At 48.6% G+C, this 27,171-nt stretch overlaps 1 protein-coding gene across 1 annotated transcript in view; it reads left to right on the top strand.

The window, feature by feature from the left end:
- The first annotated feature begins 13,070 nt into the window (after window positions 1–13,070).
- Window positions 13,071–27,171, top strand: part of USP30 (ubiquitin specific peptidase 30) — a 25,551-nt gene continuing 11,450 nt past the window's right edge. The window contains exons 1-4 of the mRNA XM_075534956.1: window positions 13,071–13,240; window positions 19,644–19,753; window positions 20,938–21,120; window positions 26,126–26,229. Of these exons, the coding sequence (XP_075391071.1) occupies window positions 13,155–13,240; window positions 19,644–19,753; window positions 20,938–21,120; window positions 26,126–26,229 (483 nt within the window). The 5' untranslated portion in view covers window positions 13,071–13,154. The remainder of the gene's footprint in view (window positions 13,241–19,643; window positions 19,754–20,937; window positions 21,121–26,125; window positions 26,230–27,171) is intronic.

Raw genomic sequence — 27,171 nt, 5'->3', positions numbered from 1 at the left:
AACTATAAAAAGCTACAAGAGGTACGCAAACACAATGGCTCATTGTTAAATATAACTAAAACTTTACCTGTCTGAAAGTTTAATTAATAACATTGACAAAGAGTTTTTAGGACCTAAAGAAAATACCTTTAATACTTGTTTGGAAATCTAATTCATTCTTTGAATGGTCTGGCCTCTAGGTGGAGGGTGGATTAGATTTACCAAAGCCCATGGTCTCAGAAGGAGACGATGACCCAGCACTTGTATGGTTTAGCCTGGAGAGCCACTTGAGGCCATTCTGCACTCATTAAGGTGTACAAGAAGATTGATAACAAATTGTAAATGTTAGGCAAGCAGATTTGTCTAGATGCTGTAATGTATCTAGTGAGTGTCTTTTTTAAAAATCATTTTCTTGGAGGCTCATACATCTCTTATCACAATCCATCCATCCACCCATTGTGTCAAGTACATTTGTACATTTGTTGCCATCATCATTCTCAAAACTTGAGCCCTTGGTATCAGCTCCTCATTTTTCCCCTCCCTCTCCCACCTTCCCTCCCTCATGATAATGTCTAAATTGTTCATTGATAAATTGTTATTATGTTTTCATGGCTTACACTAACTGATGCCTGCCTTCTGTTGTCCATCCCCCAGGGAGGTGTTATATGTAGATCATTGTGATCGGTTCCCCCCTTTCTCCCCCCACCTTCTCCTTACTCTCCTGGTATCGCTACTCTTATTATTGGTCCTGAGTTTATCTGTCCTGGATTCCCTGTGTTTCCAGCTCTTATCTGTACCAGTGCACGTGCTCTGGTCTAGCTGGATTTGTAAGGTAGATTGGGGTCATGATAGTGGGGGTGGGGGTGAAGCATTAAAGAACTAGAGGAAAGTTGTATGTTTCATCGGTGCTATACTGCACCCTTACTGGTTCAGCTCGTCCTTGTGACCCTTCTGTAAGGGGATGTACAGTTGCCTACAGATGGGCTTTAGGTCTCCACTCTGCACTCCCCCTCATTCACAATGATATGATTTTTTTGTTCTGAGTCTTTGATGCCTGATACCTGATCCCATTGACACCTTATGATGACACAGGCTGGTGTGCTTCTTTCATGTGGGCTTTGTTGCTTGTTGATGGCTAGATGGCTGCTTGTCTATCTTTGAGTGCTTAAGACCCCATATGCTATATCTTTTGATAGCCAGGTACCATCAGCTTTCTTCACAACATTTGCTATGCACCCATAGGTGAGCATCATGGAATGCCAGGCAATTAGACAAAGTGTTCTTGCATTGAGGGAGTACTTGAGTAGAAGCCCAATGTCTGTCTTCTACCTTGAGACTTAATATGTAAACATATGTACATAGATCTATTTCCCTATCATTATATATAAATATATTTATATATGTACATACCTGTATTTAGACCTCTATAAATATCGTTTGCCTCCTAGCTCTTTCTTCTATTTCCTTTTACTTTCCTTTTGTCCCACTATCATGTTCAGCCTTCATTAGGGTTTCAGTAATTCCTCTCAGTTACATTGCCCTTGATCAAGCCCTACCAGGTATCCTATGCCCTTCTCGCTATTGATTTTAGATCACTTGTTCCCTTATCCCTGGGGTCATTAACACCCACTTCCTTCCCCCACCACCCTCCACCCGCCCCTCTCCCATGTCCCCCCAGAACTGTTGGTCCATTGTTTTCTCCTCCAGATTGTTTATCCTGCCTATCTTATCTAGCTAGACTTGCAGAGACAATAATAAGCACAAGACAGAGCAAAACAAAGCAACAAAACAAAATAACAACAAACCATCGACAAAAAAGAAAAGCCTGTAAATAGTTCCAGGTCTGTTTGTTGACCTTTAAGAGTGTTTTCCGGTCAAGTCTGATGGGGTGCCACACTCTAGCCCCAACAGTCTATTTTTGGTATTCCCTGGGGACTTCATTGCTTTGCTCCCCTTGCTGCTCTGTTGCACACCCTTAGCATTTTGCCCCAGTGTGGTGGGGTCAGAGTGGGCACAATTCCCGCACTGTGCCTCCAGTGTTGTCCTTCATCTCGCTGTGGGTCAGTGAGGGACATCGTGTCTTGTGGTGGGGCCGGCCCTCTGGTCCTCTCTGTACATTAGCTGCTCTGAGCAGGCATAGCCTCCTCGGGGCTTGGTGGGCCTGGATGTGTTCCACTCTCTCCTTCCCTCTTCATTTGCTCCTGTGTGCTCTGATGAGATGTGCCCCTCTCCCTGAGCTGTAGCTTCAGTGCTGTCCTCTGAAGTGAATTTTTCGGGGCTGGAGGGGCAGGGGGAGTCCACGTAGTTGGGATTGGGGTCGGCCCTGCATGCCTTATACTAAGGTACAGTTATGATTGCTGGCTTGTTTCTTTTGGAGCTCTCTGCTTGCCTATAGTGTGATTGAGATTTGCAGTTTGTCTTCCTTAGTTTGAAATGTAAGTGTGCATTCAAGTAGTAGAGTGTAACATTTAAGGTGCTAAACCCACGGGGGGAACCTCATATGGTCTGGGCTGAAGGACCGGAAAGAAGACACAGCGACTGGTATGTTTTTTTGTTTGTTTTTTTCAAAAAAAAAAAAAAAGAAAGTAGTCATGTCCTTGAACAGAATGTCTGGTTGTACCAGAATGTGCAGGATAGAAAACCCTGACTTGAGGGTGTGCCGTAAGTTGAAGAAAGTGAGAGATAGTAAACTTTGCTTAGATGTCAGAAACAAGAGGCACGAAACAGATTAAAATCCTCTATGGCATTGAGTTGTTATTCCTGGAATAAAGAAAATTCACGCCTGGCTGTGAATCACTGCGCCATACTGCAGAGGTGATAGTTCATTCTAGTCGTAAACGCAAATGATCGTATTAGATGTGTTTGGCCAGTAGAAGTAAAGTTGAGAAAAGATGGCAAATAGGTCATTCCAACAATTTCTCAGTCATACAGCTGAGAGACAGTGACAGAAAGCTATGGTAACTGAAGTTTGGTTAGATCTGAAACTTTTGAACGTGGTATTTTAAAATGTTTCCTCTTATTAATTGACTTTGTTTGGTTTACATTAGTTTGTGGATTCTCCACTTACATCTTTTAAAAATTGCTGTGTATTTGTATATAAATTTTACTCTGACTTAACCCAAGCTTTTTCACTTACAGATAAACTTTTGATTTGATTTGTAGAGACCCACTGAGGCACTTAACAAAAATTCTTGGCAGAAAATGGACCAAATTGGGCTTTTTATTCTGAGTTGGAGGCCACCAGTCTAAGTCAAGATTCCTGGAACTCTGGAAAGTGACAAGATCGTGAATTATAGACGATAGAAAACTTGCCAAGAACAGAATAGAAAAAGTTACTAACCAGACTGGATGTTTCTGGAGGTTCTGTATGTGGAAACACTGTGGGCATTTTGAATGTGTCTTTTCACAGTTCTCTCAGATTGTTGAACTTGCAGGTTTAAAAGATCATGACTCTCAGATTGAAAGCTTCTATTGGCAGATGTAATAAGTTCATAAAATCATGGTTAAAAAGCTGGTAAGGTTAGAGATATAGGTTGTGAAAAAGAATGACAACAACCAAAATCATCCTGCTAAGTTCCTTGTTCGTAGCTGAAGCTTTCCAGCAAGTTGCTACCATTCCTGTTCATGAGTTCTGTGGTACTTAATGCTCTTTCCAAACTTGTTGCTGTTGTTAGTTATATTGTTAGCATCTCTGTTCAGTCGCTGGCCTCCTTAAAAATTAAAATAATCCACGTGTGTACAATGCACACTAAAATGTTTTCTTTTATGTTTTAGTTTGAGTCTTAAGAACATACCCAAAAATGGATGCTTGGAAGGCATCGTGGAAGTAATTGATAGCCCGGGAAGACCAGTAGCCTATTCTGCTGCGAATCTGCTGCGAGGCTGCTGCGAGGCTGCTGCGAGGCTGCTGCGAGGCTGCTGCGAGGCTGCTGCGAGGCTGCTGCGAGGCTGCTGCGAGGCTGCTGCGAGGCTGCTGCTCTACTGGAGGTTTCAGTCTGTTTAAAGAAACAGACACAAGAAAAGGAAAATCAGACTACTGTCCTCAGAGCTTAGGGCAGCTACATAGTCTTTTAATGTGGTCTCTCAACAAGCAAGGTTATAAGGTGTCTGTCTAGTGCCTATGGTCCATTTGTCACTCCTATATTCGTTCCGCCTGCAGCCAGTCCTTCAAGGGTCTCGCTTCAGTCGGAGACAGTTTTCATTTAAGTGAAAGCAGGGAAGTGCATGACCGGAAAGCAGCTGTGAAGAGAGCGCTCTCATCACCTGTTAGAACACAAACCTGAGAAGAGCAGCCTGCCTTTAGAACAGCGGTTCTTCGCCTTCCTAACGCCGTGGCCCTTTCAGACAGTTCCTCATGTGGTGGTGACTCCCCGACCATAAAATTATTTTCGTTGCTACTTCCTAACTGTAATTTTGCTACTGTTATAAATCGGGCAACCCCCGTGAAAGAGTCATTCAACCCCCAAAGGGGTCACAACCCACAGGTTGAGAAACACTGCTTTAGGGAAATGTTTAACTTGGTTTTTGTTTTGTTTTTTGGAAATTGTTTTTCTTTTTAAAAAAAATCTTTTTATTGGGGGCTCATACAGCTCTTATCACAATCCATACAAACATCCATTGTGTCCAGCACATTTGTACATTTGTTGCCATCATCATTCTCAAAACATTTTCTTTCTATTTCAGACGTTGGTTTCAGCTCATTTCCCCCATCTCCCGCCCTCCCTCCCTCATGAATCCTTGCTAATTTATATATTTTTTCATTTCTTACACTCACCGATACCTTTCACTCACTTTTCTGTTGTCCATCCCCCTGGGAGGGGGTTATATGTAGATCATTGTGATCAGTTTCCCCTTTCTCCCCCCCACCTTATCCTTCCCTTCCTGATATCACTACTCTCATTATTGGTCCTGAGGGGTTCATCTGTCCTGGATCCCCTGTGTTTCCAACTCTTATCTGTACCAGTGTATGTGGGAGGAGGTCAGATGCTTACAGACATCCTCCCTGAGGGCAGTTAGTCACCAGACTACAGGGTAGGCCTAGCTCCCTGCTGCTGGGGACAATGAACTATTTCTCCCTGAGGCTTGTGACCAGACCAAGCGTTCACACCCTACCAATAATGTTCTCTATCAGTTGAGCCAGGGAACAGGCCAAACCGGCTCAGTGACATCCAAAGTTAAGCTGCCATCCTGTATCTAGGATCCGCCCATCTTGCCACGTGTGTACCCCAAATCCCTCCTCTTGTTATTATGTGGATACCCCTAGATCACCCCCTCCCATTACTGTATTACCTATAGGACAACCCCTCCCTGTGATATATGTCCTCACCTATAATTAGGGGGCTTGCATGTCCCCAGAGAATATAAAAGCCTAGGCTAGCATTAAAGTCTCTCTCTCCCTCCACGTGGACCACCAAGCGGGGCTGAGGTGAGCATGCTACCATGAATTGTGTCTGACTCCATTTATTTCAATATTTCTCTTCTATCTCTCATGCTCTCTATAACTTTACTATAATCTTTACTTATTATCGCTGTACAATTGCACCTACTGGACTTGTAATGGTGTGTTAGGGGCTGGCTTCACCTGGCATATCGTGCCCATTACGTGGGGCCTCGTACGTAAAGAACTCTTTTGAGTTATATCCCGTGTAATGATTGTATGGCCTCATCAGACAGTGAGGGTGGATCGAGACATTTTTTAAGTGTGAATTTTTTAGTCCTAGTGAGATATGGGTCAGGCAAAGAGCAAGGATACAGAGTAAGCTATCACTCTTTGCCACCTCTTGAAGAAACAAAATGTAGTAGCAAGGAGTAAGATAATGAAAGAGTTTCTTCGAGTGGTAAAGAAATGTAATCCTCTTTTCCGGAGTCAGGAACCTTTGATACGGAGATCTGGGATAAGGTAGCCATTAACTTAAGAAAAGCTCACAGGGAAGGACAGAGCATAACCATGGAGACCTGGGATCTGTGGGTGCAGATTAAATCAGTGTTGGAACCGCTGCAAGGTGAGATAACGAAAGATCAAGACCAGCAGAGTAATGAGAAACCTCTAAGCTATGCAGACTTAAATCAGGTGAGAAGCAGGCAGAAGGAGTTTCAGGCACATGAGAAGATTTTAGGTGTAGCTGAGAAAACTAAGTTTGAATCAGGAGATAGCAGAATAGAAGCATCTTTCCCGCCAGAATACAGCACAGGGAATCACAATACTATCAAGGAAGAAGAGATTAGATGCAAAGAAATTCAAATAGAGAAATTTAACCTAGAAAGTGAGGTTCAGAAAGTGAGAAGTGAAGAGTCAGGGAGTAGGAAAGCACGTTTGCTCTCACGGGTGGAGAAGAGTATAGCTCAAGAAGCAGACTTAGAATTCAGAATGGTTTATCCCGTTAGAATTATAGACAGGGAGCCTGATGAGCAGCACCCCGGAGGGAGTCAAGAAAGGCGATGTACTGCCTTTCCCTTTAAGCTACTGAAAGACCTCAAACAAGCAGTATCTAGTTATGGTCCAGACTCACCATGTGTAATTTGTAATGGTCAAGAATATGGCAGATATGGAATATTGGATCCCAGCAGACTGGAAAGCTTTGATGAAAGTGTGCTTTTCTCCTTCAGAATCTTTACGATATCAGATACTATGGAACGAAGCAGTCCTTGCACGAGCACGCAGAAATGCAGAAGACGGCATAGATATAGGGGTTCATCAGCTGCTACGAGATGAGAATTATATCACAATTGAGGCACAATTAAAATTTGATGAGCAGACTTTTGCACAGGTACAGGAAGTCTGTCTAAAGGCCTGGGGAGAAATTAATACCACCAGGAAGCAGACAGCCAAGTTAAAGCAAAGGAATGATGAGCCTTATATAGATTTTATATCCAGGTTGCAGGATGCTGTCCACAAGAATGTGGCGGACAAAGGGGAAGCGGATAATCTTATTCTTACAATAGCATTTGAGAACTAGAATACATTGTGTCAGACTGCCACACACCCTTTCAAAAAACAGAGCACGCTGTTAGATTATATCAGGCTATGCAGGGATGTAGGAACAGATGGGCACAGAGCCAATCTCATGGCTGCTGCTTTGGCAAGTTACACCAGACCTAAAGGGAGATGCTTTACATGTGGAGCAGAGGGACATTACCAAAGAGACTTCAGGCAGATATTACAAAAGAACAGGACGATTCACGGGAAAAGACTAAGGGAAAGAGTCCGAGGAAACTGGATTTTGGCCCTGCTGTGATAGAGGTGAGCATTGTCATGTTAAGTTTAGCAATAGAGGACATTTACCTGGAAGTAAGGCCCAGCCCAAAACTGTGTAAGGGGCATGCTCTGAGCCCCTCTGAAGGGAGCACAGGTCATAGAGGAAGGAGCTTGATACAGACCCCTCCAAGCAGAGCATGGGAGGCAAGGTGTCTGCCTGCCTGAGCAAAGAAGATCTTAGAGAGAAACTGCAGGTATCCCCCTACCTCACAGCAGGAGACCAAACCTAGCCAAACAGGCAAAAGCCCAACCCCTGTTCTGGCTGCTATAACCCTGATTAACAGAGACAAGGCTCAGAAACTCTCACATCAGTTTGCTGATTCTGAAACGCAGGAGCCTCTTATTGAAAGAGTAATACAGTTTTTATCAGGAAGTTTTTAACCTAAGTACTCAAGAAATTAAAATTAATACTGGAGTTGATCAGAGTTGTGAGGAAAAGCCAAAAGCTGTGAGTAAGCCAGAAATTATTAACAGCGATAATTGAGGTCCGCTACCTAGATCACCCCCTCCCATTACTGTTTTAGCACAACCCCTTCTTGTGACATACGTCTTCACCTGTAATCAGGGGGCTTGCATGTCCCCAGAGAATATAAAAGCCTAGGCTAGCATTAAAGTCTCTCTCTCCCTCCATGTGGACCACCAAGTGGGGCTGAGATGAGCATGCTACTATGAATTGTGTCTGACTCTATTTATTTCTATGTTTCTCTTCTCTCTCTCATGCTCTCTATAACTTTACTATAATCTTTACTTATTATCGCTGTACAATTGTACCTACTGGACCCATAATGATGTGTTAGGGGCTGGCTTCCCCTGGCAAGTGTACATGCCCTGGTCTAGCCAGATTTTTAAGGTAGATTGGGGTCATGATAGTGTGTGTTTGTTTGTGTGTGTGTGTAAGCATAAAGAACTAGAGGAAAGTTGTAGGTTGCATTGTTGCTATACTGTAACCTGACTGGTTCATCTCTTCCTTGTGACCCTTCTGTAAGGGGATGTCCAATTGTCTACAGATGGACTTTGGGTCTCCACTCCGCACTCCCCCTCATTCACAATGATATGACTTTTTGTTCTTTGATGCCTGATACCTGATCCCATTGATACCTCATGATCACACAGGCTGGTGTGCTTCTTCCATGTGAGCTTTGTTGCTTCTCAGTTAGATGGCCGCTTGTTTACTTTCAAGCCTTTAAGACTCCAGACACTGTATCTTTTGATAGCCAGGCACCATCAGCTTTCTTCCCCACATCTGCTTATACACCCATTTTGTCTTCAGCGATGATGTTGGGAAGATGAGCATCACAGAATGCCGGGTTATTAGAATAAAGTGTACTCAGTTGAGGGAATATACCTTGGCTTCCATAGGTTCCCAGTGAGAGGATCTGCCCTGTATAATGTTACTAATCATTGATTTCTGACAGAATTTATTCCCTGTCTCATGCAGGCTGGCTGCCTGGATTTAGGGTTCATGTTTTTGAAGGGGTATACAGATTTCTTCACAGGTCTGTGTTAGTTTGGCTAGACTAGAGAAACAAATACACAGAGAGACTCATATGTGAATAAGAAAGAGCTTTTTACACAAGAGCAACTGACTATTGAGAAAACATCCCACCCCAGTCCAGATCAAGTCTTTAAGTCCGAAACTAGCCCATATGTCTGATACCATGCTATAAATCCTTCTTCAGACTCACAAAACATGCAATGATGCCAAATGCAGGATGATCACAGGCCGGTGGGTGGAAAGTCTTGTGGATCCAGTGGTGGTGTAGGCATCTCAGCGCTGGCAGGGCTGGCTTCACATGACTTCTCCAGCTTGGAGGCTCTGGCTCCATCAGCCTGTCTTCATGTGGCTTGTCAACCAGAATGCCTTGCAGGGACTGAGCATGTGTCCCTTTAGCACCTCCAAATGAGGTCGTCAAGCTGTGACCTCACTGACAGACTAAACTCTACCCCTTACTCTTAATCCTCTCAAATTGACAACAGATTACATAATTACCAAAAGGTCCTACCAAAGACTTTTTGAGGACCTCACTGAGTGAACTAGATTTTGCCTTAAGCACACTTGCTGCAGATGAAAAGGAACTGAAATACTCCTTTGGACTTTAAGCTGAAACACCACAGGGTGAACAGCAGCAGAGGACTACTATGTGCAGGGAGTGGACTTTGAAATCATCAGACTTTGGTTCAAATCTCTATTACTTTGAGCTTACCCAACAATTAACTACTTAAGACTACCAGACATTAGTCATTTCCGTTTTCTTTGCTTTCTGCGATGTCTCAGTTTTGCAGATAAATTTTGCCCTTTGGTTCTGTGTCAAACCCTTATTTTCTGAAAGTGTTCTACCATTTAAATGTTGAACCTGTACCAGTAAGATTGCATGTATGGTAGTTTTAAAAGGTTTACAGGCATTTAGATTCTACTCCACTGGCTAAGTTAATATTGTTCTCACAAATATTAAATGTCCCATAGAGGTGTATTTATGTTATTTCTGAAGCTGATCATGCTGTCTTTGAATTGGACCATGAATATATGTAGACCTTAGACCAGTGGTTCTCGACCTTCCTAATGCCACGACCCTTTAATACAGTTCATGTGGTGCTGACCCTCAACCATAAAATGATTTTCATTCCTTTTTTTTAAAAATAGCTTTATTGGCATGCACGTCACATCTCATACAATTTATTGATTCAATCATATTAAGAAGATTTGTGCAATCATCGCCATAATCAATTCCAGAATATTTTCTTCTAACACTTATTGTTAATAGCTCCCACCATAAAATGATTTTCATTGTAACTTCATCACTGTCATTTTGCTAGTTAGGAATTGAGCGACCCCTGTGAAAGATAGGTTGTTCAACCCCAAAAGGGGTCTCGACCGACAGGTCGACAGGTCTCGACCGACAGATGTATGAATGGATCTTAAACTTACATTTGCCCTAAGCCCTAACATAAGAACAATCTGTTCTTATAATGACCCTGCTCCATATTCAACCCCTGGTACATTGATCACTGATCACGTAAGTATGTGGCAAAGTGTAGTGATGAGATCAAACGGTTCCTGATGATCAGAAAAAATAGTGTCGGGAGTCTTCAAGGCTTGTCCAAAGGCAATCAAGGCATCTAACTGAAGTTTCAGCCACGTCCACAGAGGCAACACATCAGCCTGCCTAGTCAGAGGATGATTAATAGTATAATCATAATCAGAAGGAAAAACTATATTTGAGCTCTAAATTCTCTGTCCTTTAAAGATTATGATCATGAGGAGCAAGGTCTACTACAAAGTTCTCACATGAATTGAATTCCTACAGAGTTCTTGTGGTCTTCGACCACAATATGTCCATCCCCAGAGCTCACAGATAGGAGAGTCAATCACTATCTTTTTTTATGGTGGAAATATAATGTAATTGGAAGGATATGCCATATATACTCATATAAAAGCCTACTTTTTCAGCACATTTTAAATGAAGTTTTTGTGATAAAATTAGGTGCCTTGGGCTGATATTCGGGAAGGCTTATCCTTGAGTCTATACGGTACTTTGTTTAGATGGAACTGAGCTAGAATTCCTCCAGAGCCGTGACCCTGAGTTAACCCCTCTGTCTTGTCCCAAGAGAGCGTCCAGGCACTTTCTCTGGCTGGCACTAGGTAAGCCAGCCAATGACCCAAGTCTTCTCTGGGTGTTAGGAATCTTACAGGCTTCATCCCTCCTCTCACTAAGGGCCAAGACCTGCATACCTGGCCCGTCTCCCTGAGGCTCGGGGTCCCCAAATAATGGAAGCTCTGAGGGGCCCTGGTGATGTAGTGGTTCCATGCTGGGCAACGATCTTCATGGTTGGCAGTTGGAAATCACCAGCAGCTACTTGGGCGAAATAATGGAAGCCCTATAACACACGATCTTTTTTCAAAGAAAACTTTATTTTCCTAGTGTGTACCTATCATTCCAAGATTTATGTCTGTCTGAAAGAACTGTTTCACTCACTTGTACATATACCTCTAAGAAAAGAGGGTCAGGGAGATAGACATTTGGAAGAAGTACCCAGTACACCACACACACACACACACACATTCTCTTTTCCCATCTTTCAAATCCACCTGGTTTCTGTAATCTGCCAGTGGGAGCCCCACCCTAAAACAGTAATATTTGAGTGTACAAAGAATTCCTGTTTTCAGAGACAAAAAGAGACCCCAAACCTCAAAACTAATTTAAGAACATTTATTAAGTCTTAAACAGGAAGAGATCAGACAAAGACACACCATCCAGATGAGGAAGGCCATTAGTAGGAGACGGAAGGGGTAAGGAAACGGTCGCAAAGCATTGGTGGCAGGTCAATACATCATAGTCACGTGAGACGACAGAAGCAGGCAAGGGACTCCTACTGTGTTAGAAGAGTTTACAAGACTGGTCAAAGGCACACCTTCCAAGCAGTAAGGATGTGACTTATTGACTAAACAATCCGTCACTCAAAATTCCACCCCGACAGTCCTTGAGACAAATTCTTTTTTTTTTTTTTGAGGCAAATTCTTAAGAGCTAGTCTCCCCAGTCCTACTCCGGTGGACTGGTTAGGTGAGTGAGTGGTACTAATCCACTCTCTACTGCATTCTAGGGCAGTGGTTCTCAACCTTTCTAATGCTGCAACCCTTTTATACAGTTCATGTGGTGACCCCCAAAACCATAAAATTATTTTCATTGGCACTTCATAACTGTAATCTTGCTACTGTTATGAATCAGGCAACCCCTGTGAAAGGGTCATTCGATCCCCAAAGGGGTCGCGACCCACAGGTTAAGAACCGCTGGTCTAAGGTCAAGGCCAGTCAGAGGAATGAAGCAGGGGTCCTCAACTTTTAAAATAGGGGGCCAGTTCACTGTCCCTCAGACCTGTTGAAGGACCAGACTAGTTTAGAAAAAAACTACGAACAAATTCCTATGCACACTGCACAAAAACACCCGGAAGGCCGCATGTGGCCGGCGGGCCATAGTTTGAGGACCCCTGAATTAAAGGGAGGCTTCATACAAGTGGCGACTCAAAATGGATTTGGGCTCCCACAAACCGGGTGCTCAGAATGAAGCTCTAATACCGTCCTGTATTTTCCCCACCCCCGCCCCCAGGACAGTTGTTATTATACCTTCTGGAGTTAGGGAAACTGACTAAATTCTCTCTAGTCCTACTGCTCCCAAGGCTGCAAGGCCGGTATGATGTCCACTGACCACTTGTGGCTGTTATACGGGGTACCCCCCCACACCGCACACACACAAAAGGATTTTTTTCAAAGCTATGCATTATTTTAACAAAACCACTTTATCACCTTCAAAGTCCTCTCCATCACCCTTAATACATTTGTCAAGTATGTGATTCCATTCTTGAAAACATTTCTCAAACTCATCTGTTTGGATGGCTGATTGCACCTCCCTTGGTTTTTGAATCGCCTTCAGAGGCACTTAGCAATAAACAACTAGAGATAAGGTGGCTTTGATTAAAGACTCCAGTTTTCCTAACAGTAACATCAAAGTAGGGCCAGCTAGAGAGGACACTCGGCGCTAGCGGACGTCTGGGCCTGATGCGGCCAGTTTTCGGGCGGGAGCAGCCCTCTCCGCCCGGAGCAATTCACACCAGGACCCGCGGCCCTTCCTGCAAGCGCGCACCTGCATCCGTACGGAGAGCCCCGGGTAAAAGCGGGAAAAGCAAGGAGCGCAGGCCTCCGAGACGCCCTCCGCTACCTTCCCCAGCGCCCGGGGCAGAAGGCCGGATGTGGTCCGGCGGCGAGCGCTCTCCGGGGGCGGAAACTTCCGGTCCCTCTCGCGTGCCGGTCCGTCGTGGCCCGGCCTCCCCCTGGGAGCCGGGCGTCTGCCCGCGGGTTCCGCAGCGCGGGAAGCAGCAAGGCCCTCGCTTCGCAGGAGCGGGCAGTGCGGGGCGGCTGCGGCCGGCATGCTGAGCTCCGGCGGGGCGCAGGCCGCACTCTCGGCGGCCGACAGAGCCCTCCATCGCTTCCTGCGGACCGGGGCGGCGGTCAGGTGAGCTTGGCAGCGGGGTGGCCGGGGTCCTCAGCTCCGGCCAGAGACAGCTTCTCCGGCGGTGGTAGCCGGGGCGTCCAGCGCCCGGGCAGTCATTCCAGAAGCTTCCACGACCCGGAGGCTGGGAGACTCGGGCCCGGGAGGCGGGGGGAGGGGCCGTGGGCCTCTCGGGGCTCCCAGACCTTGGGGGAACAGCAGTTCTGTCCGCCCGCGCTGTCGGCTGGCGACCCCCATTCTGCCAGCGCATTCCCCGCTGTGCCAGCGCCCCATCTTGTCAAGGCACCGAGGCCTGTCAATGCCCGGCCCTTCCGAGTGCCCCCCAGGACTACTAAGAACTCCACCCCCACCCAAGTCTTTCTAGGAATGCCTCAAACCTGGGTCCTGGTCATGTCAGTGCCGCACTGCCAGACCCCCGCCCCCCTCTCTCCTGCTAGGACCCCACAGTCCTGGTTGCCCCACAGCCTGCAGCCACTACACAGTGCTGTCAGCAGCACCCCCCTACCCCCACCCCTGCTCTTTCCTGGGCTTCCCCTAGCTTTGCTCCCTCCCCGGGTTTCCCAACATGACCCTGCCCCCCAAATACCGCTGGGGTTGCTGCCCTCACTACTTTATACTCAGCCCTCCTCCTGCCGCTCCCCACCAGAACCTTCCTTGATGGATCAGAACCTAGTGTTCCCAGAGAGCTTAACTTTTGTCTGCTTTCTCGCGCTTAGTCATGACCCCCTTTACTCGCTAGGATTCCTGAACCAATCACAGCCCCTGCACCTGTTAAGCAGATCCCATCCTTTTAAAAGCCTTCCTCCTGCCAGGGCCTACAGTGCCCCCAGCCCAGCAGGCTGCTAGAGCTCCCGTCTCCTTCCTGGTTACCCACCTTTCCCTGTTCTCCAGGTCTCTGCTCTTCCGTACCGCCTGCACTCAGTGCTGACCCTAAACGACCGAGGCTGTTCCTCAGATCTGCTTCGCTAACTGGGGCAGGTCTAAAAGAGCTATTATCCCAGGGCTGGAAGCAAGGTCTCTGTTCTGTGCCGCTTGGTGCCCCCGTTCCATGCGTGGGAGCTGGGTCGTGAGACAGCCTTGCCTGTAGACTCACCTTTGAACGGATCACAGAGTTGCTAGGAGAAGCCAGATCTCACGGCCAGGCCCCTGTAGCTCCCTGCCCCCCACCTGTCATTTGGCACAGAATTGGAGTTTCCAAAGTCTTTGTATGCAAACCCTGCAAGCCGCCAGTTACCAGTTGGCATTGAGTTGATTTCAACTCCTGGTAACCCCCTGTGTGTCAGAGTAGAATTGTCCTTCATGGGATTTTTTAGTGGCTAATTCCTTTTGTTCTGAACTAGATGGCTAGGTTTTCCTCCTGAGGGGCCGCTAGTGGGTTCAAACCAGGGACCTTTCCATTAGCAACCAAGGACTTGACCTCTATGCCACCAGGGTTCCTTATGCTCTGGGGGGGTGGGGTGTCAAGATCTGAGGGAGAGCAGTGCCAAGGCCCTGGGACCAGAGCATGCCTGGAGAGGTGGCCAGTGTGTTGGAACAGGGGTGAGTGGCTTTTCCTCCGAGTGACATGGGTCCGTTGGAAGATTGTGATCCGACTTGGGGTGTCAGTTCTAATGTCTAATCAAGTCGATTTCCAAGACATAATTCTAGGACCGTGCGGGAGATAGATCAGCTATCCCGCACCAAGCTACATCTGAAGTGAGGAGTGCAGATTAAAAGAAAAAAGACAAGTACAAAGTTTGGGATTGGGAGGGCAACAGTCTGCTTGACTGAAGCCACGAGTTTATTTTTTCATACTCCTTATATCCATGCAGAAACAACCCGGGGTTGATTATGTCATTGTTAAGCAAACACATTTGATACACATAGCAACTCTATCTTCTGCCAAGCCAGACATTCTTGAGAAAATTAAACAACCTGTTTCTCCCAGACCTTGCGTACTTTCTTGTCTTTGACAGTCTGTTCAAAACGTAGTTACAGAAGAAATCAGCAAACACTGACACATAGGTCACGAGACTTCTCGGCTGTTTCAAGGCTGAGTCTTAATGGCCTTCAACATCTCTCCCCCTCTTTTATTCACTGAAGACGTCTTTACTCAACATGTCGGCAGATGACTGTGCCTGTCAGGTTGTTGAGTCCTGAAATCGCCCTTACCTGTCATAAGTCACAGTCCTCCAGGCAACTATGACCTGTTTTAGGTTGGGACACTCAGACTCGATCTTACCTGTCTCTGACTGACCAGTCTCCGCCTTACACCCCTGTTTGGGGAGGGGGCAAAGTGCGCAGGTGCACTTCATGAAGCTTTGTTCTTAAGGCCAATATTTCAACCATAACCTTGCACAGTATCATAGGGAGTATGCATAAGATCAACAATGCACACACTCCTGCTGTGACCATGGACGTAAGCATGTGAGGCAGGCCTCCGAGATTTCCTGATGAAGGGAAAACATCTAGAAAATGCTAGAGCCAATCCTCAGCAACCTTAGCGGCATCAAAATCAAGAGACTTAGCATCTTTTATGGCTAATATTTCTTGATGGAGTTGTACTAAATCTAAAGACTCATTAGCATTGTGCCAAATACCTTGAAGATGACTCTTCACTGTAATCCAGCGATGCTGCCTGCTGTTTTACTGTTTAGGAGTAACACAGATCCATGCATGTACAGCATGGCACTGTAGACTAGACCTGGCCTTAAGCCCTTGCGCCTCGTTACCTAAATAGACCATGTCATAAAGAGCATTTGCTTTTTGTTCTAACTTCCTGTTTATATATCTTCTTGAGTACCCAACACATTAGTCACATTGTTGGATAATTCATTTACACAGTGGGCCATTTGTATGTTTTGTGAAAGTACAATTGCTGAAGTAGTAGCAGTAGCAACTAAACTTAATATAGCTAAAATACTTGCTATAAGCGAACCTACAAAGCACTTAGGTCTGGTTAATGCTTTTTCAATCTCTTCTAATACCTGTAACCCTCTTCTGAATACCAAGGCCCAGTAATATTCACTGGCAGCGTAACAAAAAAAGGTTGATACAAATGGCGATGACAATACCTTCAGAGGTCCAGGTAATACAATTAGACAAATTACAATTATTACAAGACATGTTAAACTTAGAATCATCATGATCTATAGTAATATTCCCTGCCAAAAGTACATAAGGCAGTGGTACGCAGGCAGTAACGTTTCCCTGCGGTCTGGAAGAAGGGCCCATAAGCGTCACGTCTCCCAAAGCAGCCGCCTTTCCCATTCAGCAGAATTTTTTTGAGTATTGTCCTGGTTGCCGGACCAATTGATGATATATCTCTCTTTTGTGATGTTATACTGGATGGGCTTGTCCGTGAGACATGATCTCCACAATATGGTTCTATTATTCTTTCAAGTTTCTAGTCCACGAGGAGAAAAAGACTGCAGAGTGGATGAGATTACATTTCCTTCACCTTGTGCAGAGAGGGCGTGATTCATTAACCCACACCGTGATTTCCAGACCTTCCCAGACAGCAGGATGTAAGAGGGGTGGATCAGGAACGTAAGCTCAGTACTGCTCACTGCGCGATGTCCCCAGAAGCACTCTGAGGCAAATTACCATCTGCATGGTTTGCAAACAACACCAACCGTTCCAGCAGCCACCGCGCTCCATCAGCATCCTGCGGAAAAACACAAACATGCCCTCTTCCCCATATTAATACCGGGTCGGGGCCATGCCATGAGGCAAAACAAGCCGATGATATCTCTTCATTTTGAAGAGAACTTTGAAGTTGGTGGAGGGAACACAAAAGGCAAATATTTTACAATCATTTGGATCCAACGGCATAGTATAAAAACTATCTTTTCCGTGTAAGATGATCTTACATGTATTGGCTGGAGTAGCAGAGAGGGAAGGGAGCCCAGGCTGCAGGGCTCCCATAAGCTCCATAGAATCCTTTATCCTCCTTTACTGTTTTCCTTGCAAAGCAGCTGCTATAGCAAGCCCCTGGGTAAATGAAGGTCCAGTGTCCGAGCACAGTCTGACATAATTGGACAGAATGCCCTTTTTTCTAAAAGATCTCAGCGCTGCCTGGCAGGCAGTGTTTGCATTTTCAAAAGGCAATTGTTTCCATTCTGCGGGCACCCCTACTGAAAGTGAATCTAATAAAGATTGAGTAAAAGGAGCAGTCGGGCTCTACTGGGCACAAGCAACCTTGAGTTCTTTTAGCTGTTTGAAAGGAATTGGAGTATGATCTCTAACCAGATTACCCTGGGCATCCTGTCGCTCAATCACAGGGAACAGCATACTGAACTCCCCTACATCCCCTCCTTGTTCTGCTGCAGCAGGTACGGCAGCACTAAGATAGATCCTTTCCCTGGAGCCCTAGTCACAGCTGGTGCTACAACTGGCAAGTCTTCTAGAAAAGGATTCTTCTCGCTGAATGCACTCTGAGGCTTCTGAAATACCTTGGCCCCAGTAAGTTTTGGCACCCATTCCTGGGTGTCTATCAGAGAGTGCTTTTCTATTAACTTGACTTGCATCTCCCTCACTTTTGCATAAGCTTAGGGATGCATAAGCTTCCTTCCAGCCTACCACCTTTGCTTCATCCTGGCAGGACTCCTGAGTCTCTTGCACCGGGTTATGATTCTCAGGTTGAAGTGCCTCGGAGGTGGCAAAAATTCCTAAGTCCTCATCATGATAATGTGCCCTCTCTTCCTCTAACTGCTTCCCATCTCCAGGATCAAGGGGCTCCTCGCCCTCGCTTTCAAAGCCCTCAAGGTTACTTTTCAGCGGCTTCAGCAACGGATGGGGAGGAAGCGGAGGCAGAAGGAACTTTACTTTCACTTTTGTTTGAGCATGCAAATGAATTATTCTCACCCTGGAGTCCCTCATGCCTAGGGTCCAGGCTATCCCTAACTAAATTCCACAGACTAAACGTGTCTATGGGAACCTTACTAGGTCCATTAGCGGTGTAGAGATCTTTTAACCGTTGCCCTACTTTTTGCCAAATTTCAATATTTACAGTCCCGTCCTCAGGAGACCAAGGACACACCTGTTGTATAAAGCAAATAAATTGTTCCAACTGATCTCTACTGACATTAGTTCCTCTATTTTTTAATATATGATGTAGCATATTTACATACATACATTTACTAGAAGTCTGTCCTATTATTTATTACTCCCAACTTTTCACCACGTACCCTTAATTTTCTCTGTAAAGATTCATGGTCATGCTACTCAATCGTGTCCATCACAGGAGCCTCAGTTTTCCTGCCCCACATTGGGCACCAAAATGCCCGATAGACCAGCTATACCGCACCAAGCTGCATCTGAAATCAGGGGTGCAGATTAAAAGAAAAAAGACAAAAAACAAAAGAAAAAAGACAAGTACAAAGTTTGGGATTGGGAGGGCAACAGTCTGCTTGACTGAAGCCATGAGTTAATTTTTTCATACTCCTTATATCCATGCAGAAACAACCCGGGGTTGATTATGTCATTGTTAAGCAAACACATTTGATACACATAGCAACTCTATCTTCTGCCAAGCCAGACATTCTTGAGAAAATTAAACAACCTGTTTCTCCCAGACCTTGCATGTTTTCTTGTCCTTGACAGTACACTGACACATAGGTCACGAGACTTCTCAGCCGTTTCAAGGCTGAGTCTTAATGGCCTTCAACAGGACCGTGTGTTACCATTAACGTGAAAGTTGAGTGCTTGGTAAGTGGTGGGTTATGTTGACTTATTTCTCTGTAGCAGTGTATTTATAGACCAATGGTGCTGTCGGGTAAGCCTTGGTTAGTTAACTGCAAGGTCCGTTAAAACCCACCACTGCTCCTTAGGAGAAAGATGAAGCCGTTTGCTCCCAGAAGGATTTAGAGCCTTGGAAACCCGGTGTTCAGGGTCACTGTGAGTCAGAATCAGCCCGATGGCAGTGTGGTGTTTTGCAGGGGTTAGGGGAGAGAGAGGAGAGAGAGAGAGAATGTATGTGTAAAAGGTTCCTGGTTGGCACCGTTTGTACTGAACTGCAAATCTAAAAAGGTCATCGGTTCAAAACCATCCAGCCCAGCCTTGGAACATAAGGACTGAGGGCCTGCTTTTGTTAAGATCGGCTGTCCTTAGGTGCCATCCCATTGACCCTGACATTGCGAGCCCACAGGACAAAGTAGAACTGCCCGTAACATTCCCAGGGCTGTGTCAGTCTTTATGAAAGCGTACCGCCCTATCTATCTTCCACAGAGCCCCTGGTGGGTTTGCACTTCCAACCCGAACACTCAACCACTGTGCCACTGGGGCTCTTTCCGTACGATTACAGCCAGGCAAGCCTCTGGGGCCGGCTCGCGTCTGTGGCCCACGGGGCCCGTGAGGTGGCCTTAGTGCTCAGCCATGGCCCGCGCTCACGACGAGGGAGGACAGTAAACGCCTTTTGTTTTTTCAGATATAAAGTCATGAAGAACTGGGGTCTTATCGGCGGTGTGGCTGCTGCCCTGGCAGCAGGAATCTATGTCATTTGGGGCCCCATTACGGACAGAAAGAAGCAAAGGAAAGGTAAGGGAGGCGAAGGGGGGCATTGCAGGGACTGCTGCAGACAGGACCCACTCCCCTAGGAGCCCCTGATCGCCAAACACTGTGGCACGAGGGCAGCGGGCCCTGCTTCCTTCTCTCATATCCTTAAACCGGGAGCTCGGCCTTGAACACAGGCCTTCCTTTGAACCTGACCTTCATTTCAGTGACTCATTATCTTGCACCCGGCGTGAGTCGGGAGCGTTCTCCGTCATGCGAAGCCCGAGTGGCTGACGGTCACTCTCAAGTCTTGGGCACCATGGCGGTTGTATTGTTCCAGCTGCTCCGCCTCTGAGTAGGCGATGCAGCCGGGGTGTGGTGCCGGCAAGACGAGGCAGTCTCCGATCTCAGTGGACAGACGGGGCGGGACTCCTCGGCCGCCACCGTCATGGATGCCCACCGCGAGGGCCTTGCTCCCTCCGCACTGCTGGGTGACTGTTGGGTTAGCAGCTGAGCCCTCCACCGTGCGGCCCCCAGAGCTCCTTGCCTGGCTGCCCCCAGCACACGGTTCCAGGGAGCTTCTTTGTAAATCACACATTGCTGCCTGTTGTTGTTGTTTTATAGTCTCCTTTGAGAAAATGTGGTGGTTCTACTATCAATTGACACTCAGCAAAAAAAAAAAAAAAGGTGGCGGGGAGAGGTTCAACGAAACAGGTTCAATCTAGGGGCAGGCCCGATTTGCTTTTTGCGTCTCATTTTGTGTGCATCTGGGGACCTGGGTCATAGAACGTTGGTAAACATTTTTTTTTTCCAGCAGGAGAGGAAGCACTGCTCTCTATCGTGGCCTCGTTCCCACTGATTGGGAGCCAGGGAGCGCAGTCCTCGCTCTGTGTGTGACCACAGCACAGTCGCTTTCTCCTGTGCTGGGGGCTGCTGCTTTCTTACTCACGTAGAGAGACATGCCCACCCTGTGCCAGCACCTCCATGGGGTCCGAAGTGACACAGGCAGGGGACCCTGCTGTGACAGACAGTCTCCCTTAGAAGCAAGGGCAGGGCCAGGCCTCAGCCTGGGCAGAGCTGTTGGCCCTGGATCTGGGGGGCAGGAGGCTCTCTGAGACTTGAGCCCGGACGCCAGGGCACCGAGCAGAAATGGGCCCCAATGGAGAGCTGGGCCCCGGGGTGCACTGTTCTTCTTACCTACCTCACCTTGTCCTTTCTTTTGCTCGTAGGCCTGGTTCCGGGCCTCGTCAACCTGGGCAACACCTGCTTCATGAACTCCCTGCTGCAGGGCTTGTCGGCCTGCCCGGCTTTCATCAAGTGGCTGGAAGAGTTCACCAGCCAGTACACTCGGAGTCAGGCGGAGCCCCCCCCACACCAGTATTTATCTTTAACGCTGCTGCACCTCCTAAAAGGTAGCCACTTGGGCGTGGAAAGGGGGTGGATTTTCAAAGAAGCCCAGGTGGCAGGCAAGGGGTTCACAGCCTTGGGGTGGTGCCAGAGGGGCAGGGGGTAAGGATAGGAGATCACACAGATCTTGACGGGAAAACGGGCAAGTGGACAGCTCCTGGAAGTCCAAGCAGGATGGTTGGTTCTTAAATCAAAGATGCCACCATGCATGTTGAAAAGTTGCCAGTTATAACGACTGCATTGTCGGGCAGGCAGCAATACACAGGGTGCAGACACATGAAACCGTGTGTCTCGGGCTGGGCATTCGTCCCCGACAGACAGTCCACGTCATCCCAGAGACGCACACCATCAAAGGTCTCCTGTTGGCCACAGCCTCGTGCGGAGCATGCGGTGCCCGGTAGTGCCATGTCGCCGGTGATGGGCAGGAATGTGGGCAGGGACTGGGACTCATCAGGACAGTGGGGTTCCAGGAACAGGTTCGGGCGCTGCCAGCCACCGTCCTCGGGCTGGAGAGGCGCACTGTCTGCTGTTGGCTCCTTACAAGTGTAAGCCGCCTCTTCTGACTTTAGTTCCTCTTGCCCTTGTTGCTGTTGTCGAGAATGCGCATGGCAGAGCAGACGCCCGTTCAGCCCGAGTTCACGTTGAAGCTAGTTCGACTGTCGAATTGGCCTTGTTCTCTCCTCCTAACTGTTAGCACCCCGAAGGCTTTTCACAGGAAACGCTCGTGAACGCCCAGGTATCTCCGACCCCCAGTGATAGGGAGCATGATGAAGGCCCATTCACTTAGAAATCGGGAAATTATATCATATTGGTTCATGTTTGTTTTTCTTCCCATAACCAAATAACATCACATTCCATGAAACCAAAACCAAACCCTTAGCCATCTAGAGAATTCAATTCCAACCCTACGGGCCCAGGATAGGGTTTCTGAGGTGGTAAATCTACCTGAACAGACAGCCTCAGTTTTCTCCTGAGGAGCAGCCGGTAGGTTTGATCTGCCAACCTTCTAGCTCAGGGGTCCTCAAACTTTTTAAACAGGGAGCCAGTTCACGGTCCCTCAGACCCGTTGGAGGGCCGGACTATAGTTTTTAAGATATGCACACTGCACATTTCTTATTTTGAACTAAAAAAGAAAATGAGGCAAAAGCACCCGGCGGGCCGGATAAATGTGGGCTGTAGTTTGAGGACCCCTGCTCTAGCTAGTAGTCCAGTGCTTGCTTGCCCCACAGCCCACCAGAGCTCCTTGGGATACTATGTAGCTGACAAGAATCCTCTTCAGAAAGTGTTTTTACGTTTGGGAACTGACAAGAAGCACAGGATACAAAGTACAGAATTTGACTTCTCTCCAAGAGCTTCCACAGAGAAAAGCTGTACAACCAAAGTCCCGGTGTCAGCAGTGGCACTTGGGGTTGTTCGTTTATTCACACCGCTGGGGGTGCGGAGGGGCCGGCCTTTGCCCTTCACTGAGGCAGTTCCCGCCAGAGCTGTGCTGGCCCGTGGGAGATCTTGGTGAAGCCAGTGCTGCTCTTCTGAGGCGGCCCGGGGGTGCCGTGGGTCAAGTGGTGGGCTGCCATCCACCAGTTTCTCTTCGGGAGTCTGCTCCGTAAAGACTCAACGGCCTTGGGCAGCCCTAGGAGCAGCCCTGTGCTGTCCTACGGGGTCACTTTGAGTCAGAATCGACTGGGCAGCAGCAGTGAGTGTGCGAGTCTTCTGTTTACGAGGTGACGTGGGAGTCATTTTTTTTTTATTTCTTTTTTTTACTGTACTGCGGTAACAGGACGTTCCAACACCTGAGGAACTGAGGGCTTCTGAAGTAGGGCAGCCACACGTGTGGCTGGGGATCAGAGCCACCCTGGGCAGCTGCCCTTCTCTCGCGGGCACTGAGCGGCGGTGGGATTCTTCCCCGATGGTCTCGAGCCCCTCGTGCATGTGTTCGTCCGTGTCCTCTCCTCTTTCCTTAATTGTTGTTGGAAAAATCCCTCCAAGGGGCTTGTGTGGGACAGTGGAGATGAGAGAGAACATTGTGACAGTGATCGTCAGTGGCTGTCCCGGTGAGGGCAGTGCAGCGACACGTTATCCCCCGTTCAGCCGTCGCCAGTCCCAGCCCCTATCGGCAAAGCTTCCATCACCGCCGACAAGAAGACAGCAGCATCGGGCTGCTGGGACACGGCCGACTTGACAGCAGACGGCAACAGCGTGGAAACGGTAGCCTGGCGTCCTGAACAGTGGCTTCCCCTACCTCCCTTCACGCCACCCCTAAGCCTTCCCCCCACCCCAGTGTCTTGTCTTGGGGTTTTTAGACGTCATTTTTTTAACAACACAAGCAGAGCTTGAATTCCTTCTCCATGTAAAACGGAAGCATGACCAGCAAGGCCAAAGTCCTCTTTATCACACGCCGAGTCTGTCCCTGCCCGTCCTCCCCAAAGGGGGATGAGAGCATGTCCTCCCAGACCATGTTCCATGTCCCCACAGAAACCATGTCCTGCCGGTGGGTGCTGTGTCAGTCCGGGTGGACTAGAGAAACAAATTCATAGACACTCGTGTGGATAAGAAAGAGCTTGATGGACAAGAGCAATTGGATATTGAGAAAGCATCCCATCCCAGTCCAGATCAAGTCCCTAAGTCCGATATATCCAGCCCATATGCCCGATACTAATCTATAAATTCCTCTTCAGACTCATGCAACACACGCAATGACACTGAATGCAGGCAGATCACAGGCCAGTGGGTGAAGAGTCTTATGGATCCAGTGGTGGTGTGAGCATCTTAGCGCTGGCAGGGGTCTCCACGTGGTTCCTCCAGCTCCGAGCTCTAGCTCCATCAGCGTAGCTCTTTCAGGCTGGTCATCAGTAATGTCTCACAGGGAGTGAGCGTGTGTCCCACCTCCAGCGAGAGCTTTATCTCCTTCGCGCCGCCAGATGAGGTCATCAAGCTGCGACCTGATTGGCAGGCTAAATAAACTCCACCCCTTCACCCTTCATTCTCAGATTGACCACAGGTGATGTAATTGTCACACAGGCCCGCTTCATGCAGCGTGAGCGCCTTCACTTTTTTGCCTTTAGCTTTGACTTTGTGAACCAGGTCAAGGTGTACAGAGCCATTCAGAGTTTGACACTCGCAATTCAGACACATTTTGTTTCACCAGTGCCCTCCATGGACCCTGGCTTATCCAGCCGGCTTCCTCCCCTTTCCCACCTCTCTGCACTTGGAGGACTGCTGCCCTCAATCTTCCGTGGGGGTGACTCTCACAAGACACTGAGTTCAGCGCCAGACCCGAAGGGGGACTAAGTATCATAGCCTTGATTTGCCACCAGCATCGATCCTACCAGCAAGCCTGGTCTCTCAGGATTGTGAGTTCTCATCCACATTTCCCCTACTCTATCCAGGACCATCTAATGTGAATCCTTTTCAGAGCAGCTGGGCACCGTCCAGTTCTTCTGGGTCTCTGGGTAGTGGAGACTGATGTTCACGTGGCCCATGGTCCATCGGCCTGCTTGTTTCCATGCATCTGCTCGTGTCCATCACCCTTTTTCCCTCTGGACTGGGAGAGGCCAAGAGGCGCCCTGTGGATGGCCACTCACAGCTTTTGAGACCGCGGTCGCTGCTCATCACAGTAGGACGTGACACACTGTTGTTGTGACTTGTTAGACCAGTTGACCTCGGTGGCGCAGAGACTATGACCCTGAGCCCCCAGGCCCGGTGACTCATTCCCTCCAAGTGTTTGCATATGGCTAGACACGGCTCATAGCTCTGCTCCCTGTAAGCTCCACATTCGTGGAGGGATCGGTAGCAAAGGAAAATGCCTGTATTCAGCTATCCTCTGCCAAACCCACGGGTACCCGTGGGCACATCCCACCCTCCCACCCGCTCAGCCTTGGGATCTCCTTGCAGGTCCCCACTGTTGCGGGACTGCGCGTGTAGCTGGATTGCCTCTGATGCCTCTAACTCGTGCGCGCTCCCCCATGTTTCCCTAGGCCCTCATACTGACCTCATGCCCACTCATTCACATTCAGGGTAGCTGCACTGAACCCCTAACAACACTTACCTAGTCACTTGCTCCCGTTTACTGTCTCGATCCAGAGGTGGCAGTCAGCACCCTGCCCTTGCTGTCTCCAGCACATGGGCACCTGTTTCTCTTGGATGTTGTCTGCCACACAGTCAGCCCCTAACTCCTGGGGACCCCCGTGCCAACAGCGAGCTACTGCCTGGACCCGCATCATTCCCATGGGGGACGGTAGCTGTGCTGGAAATCCAACTGGGGGCTCCCGAGTGTTGCGTTACGTGCCCTGCAGCCGGCTCTGACCCATAGCAGCCCCGTGTACAACAGGACAGGACACTGCCCAGTCTGGCGCCAGCCTCACCATTGTTAAGCGTGAGCCCAGGTTGCAGCCACCATGCCAATCATCTCCTTGAAGGCCTTCCACTTGGTTACTGCCCCTCCACTTTACCCAGCACGATGTCCTTCTCCAGAGACTGGTCTGTCCCAACCACACGTCCAATGTACGTGAGCTGGGAGTCTCACCATCCTCGTGTCCAAGGAGCACGCTGGCTGTCCTTCCTCGGGCGTCTCTTCCTGTGACCCGTCTGAGGAGAATGGCGGGGCTTTGATGGCTATCAGCAGACATTTGCTTGTTGGCCCCTGAAAGCAGCCTCTGAGATTTTTAGACACTGGTTGATTATGACTCCAAAGAGGAACCTTACAACCCCTCCCACACCTGGAAGGAGCCCAGTGCCACAGTGGTCACGCACCTAGCTGTTAACCAAGGTCAGCTGTTCAAGACCACCTGGTGCTCCTTGGGGAAATACGGGGCTTTCTGCTCCCGGAAAGAGTTACAGTCTGGGAAACACGGGCAGTTCTGCCCTGTCCTGTCGGGTCGTTGGGAGTGGACAGTGAGTTGGTTTGGGGTGGCCACACCTGGGGGTGACTTTGTTGTGCTGGGCAGGCTGGGCTCCCTGGTTGGACTGCAGAGGTGGGGAGCAGCCTAAGCGTCTGCCCTTCTGTGTTCCCAGCTTTGTCCTGCCAGGAAGTCCCTGATGACGAGGTCTTGGATGCAAGCTGCTTGCTGGACGTCTTGAGAGTGAACAGGTGGCAGATCTCCTCATTTGAAGAACAGGTGAGTGCTGTGTCCTCAGTGGGTTTACCTGGGGTGGGGGGGGGGAGGATCCCAATGGTGGCTGACTGGCCTTGACCTGGGCTGCTCTTCTGAGACCAGGGGGCCCCTCTGCCCAGTCCTGTGCTCAGAGAGGAAGCAACACTTTCCCACCGAGAGGAGGGGGTGAGGAGCCCTGGGAGGCCTGGTTGAGTGTGTCCCAGGCTGCTGGGAGGCTGTGTCTGGGACATGCTCCGGGCCAGTGACCCTGCAGGGGAGGGGAGGGGGACCAGGGGAGCAGTGGGTTTCAGGGGATCAGTGCAGTTGGAGGAGAGTGGTGGTGCCCGGGGCACATGGGCATCTGGCTTTTGTTCTGCATTGCTGCGGTGAGCAGGGTCCTGGGCTGGCGGGAAACTGGCCGCTGGGGGGCAGTGGAAGTGGAGAAAGATGTGGTCCTGGAGGGCCTTGGGATGGGCAGGCTCCTTGAACCCCAAGGTGTCACTCAGGTGGGACTGAGGCAGGGCAGCAACTTTGTCAAATTGGCTAGGGAAGGTGTCTCTGTCCCGAGGAAGCCATGGCCGAGCCCTGAGGCTGCGCAGCGTGACTGACTCTTCCCGCCTCTTGGGCCTGTTCCTCCGACTCTGGAGATGCCCAGGATGCGCCCTTCCTGCTGGATGCACCGGGCATTGCGATGGTGGCCCTGTTGGGTGCCAGAGTTGTTTTTGACTCGTCGACCCCGTGACAGAAGGTAGCTGACACCGAAGCTCCAGGCTGTCATCAGAACCGCCTGTCACGCTGTATTTGTTTCATTCTTTATGTTCCGCAGGAAGAGAGGCCTGTTTTGGATGGGGTCTCTGAGGAAAGCAATTCCAGTTGGCTCTTCCCGGACAGTTTTCTTTTTTTATGTGCCTAAGGTGTTTCTCCCACGTGCCGAAAACAGAAGGGGTGGGTTTTGAAGTCAGCTCC

This window comes from Tenrec ecaudatus, chromosome 16, assembly GCF_050624435.1.
Source record: "Tenrec ecaudatus isolate mTenEca1 chromosome 16, mTenEca1.hap1, whole genome shotgun sequence".
Classification (NCBI taxonomy): domain Eukaryota; kingdom Metazoa; phylum Chordata; class Mammalia; order Afrosoricida; family Tenrecidae; genus Tenrec; species Tenrec ecaudatus.
The sequence above is the reverse complement of the archived record's forward strand: the minus strand, read 5'-3'. Positions and strand labels throughout refer to the sequence as shown.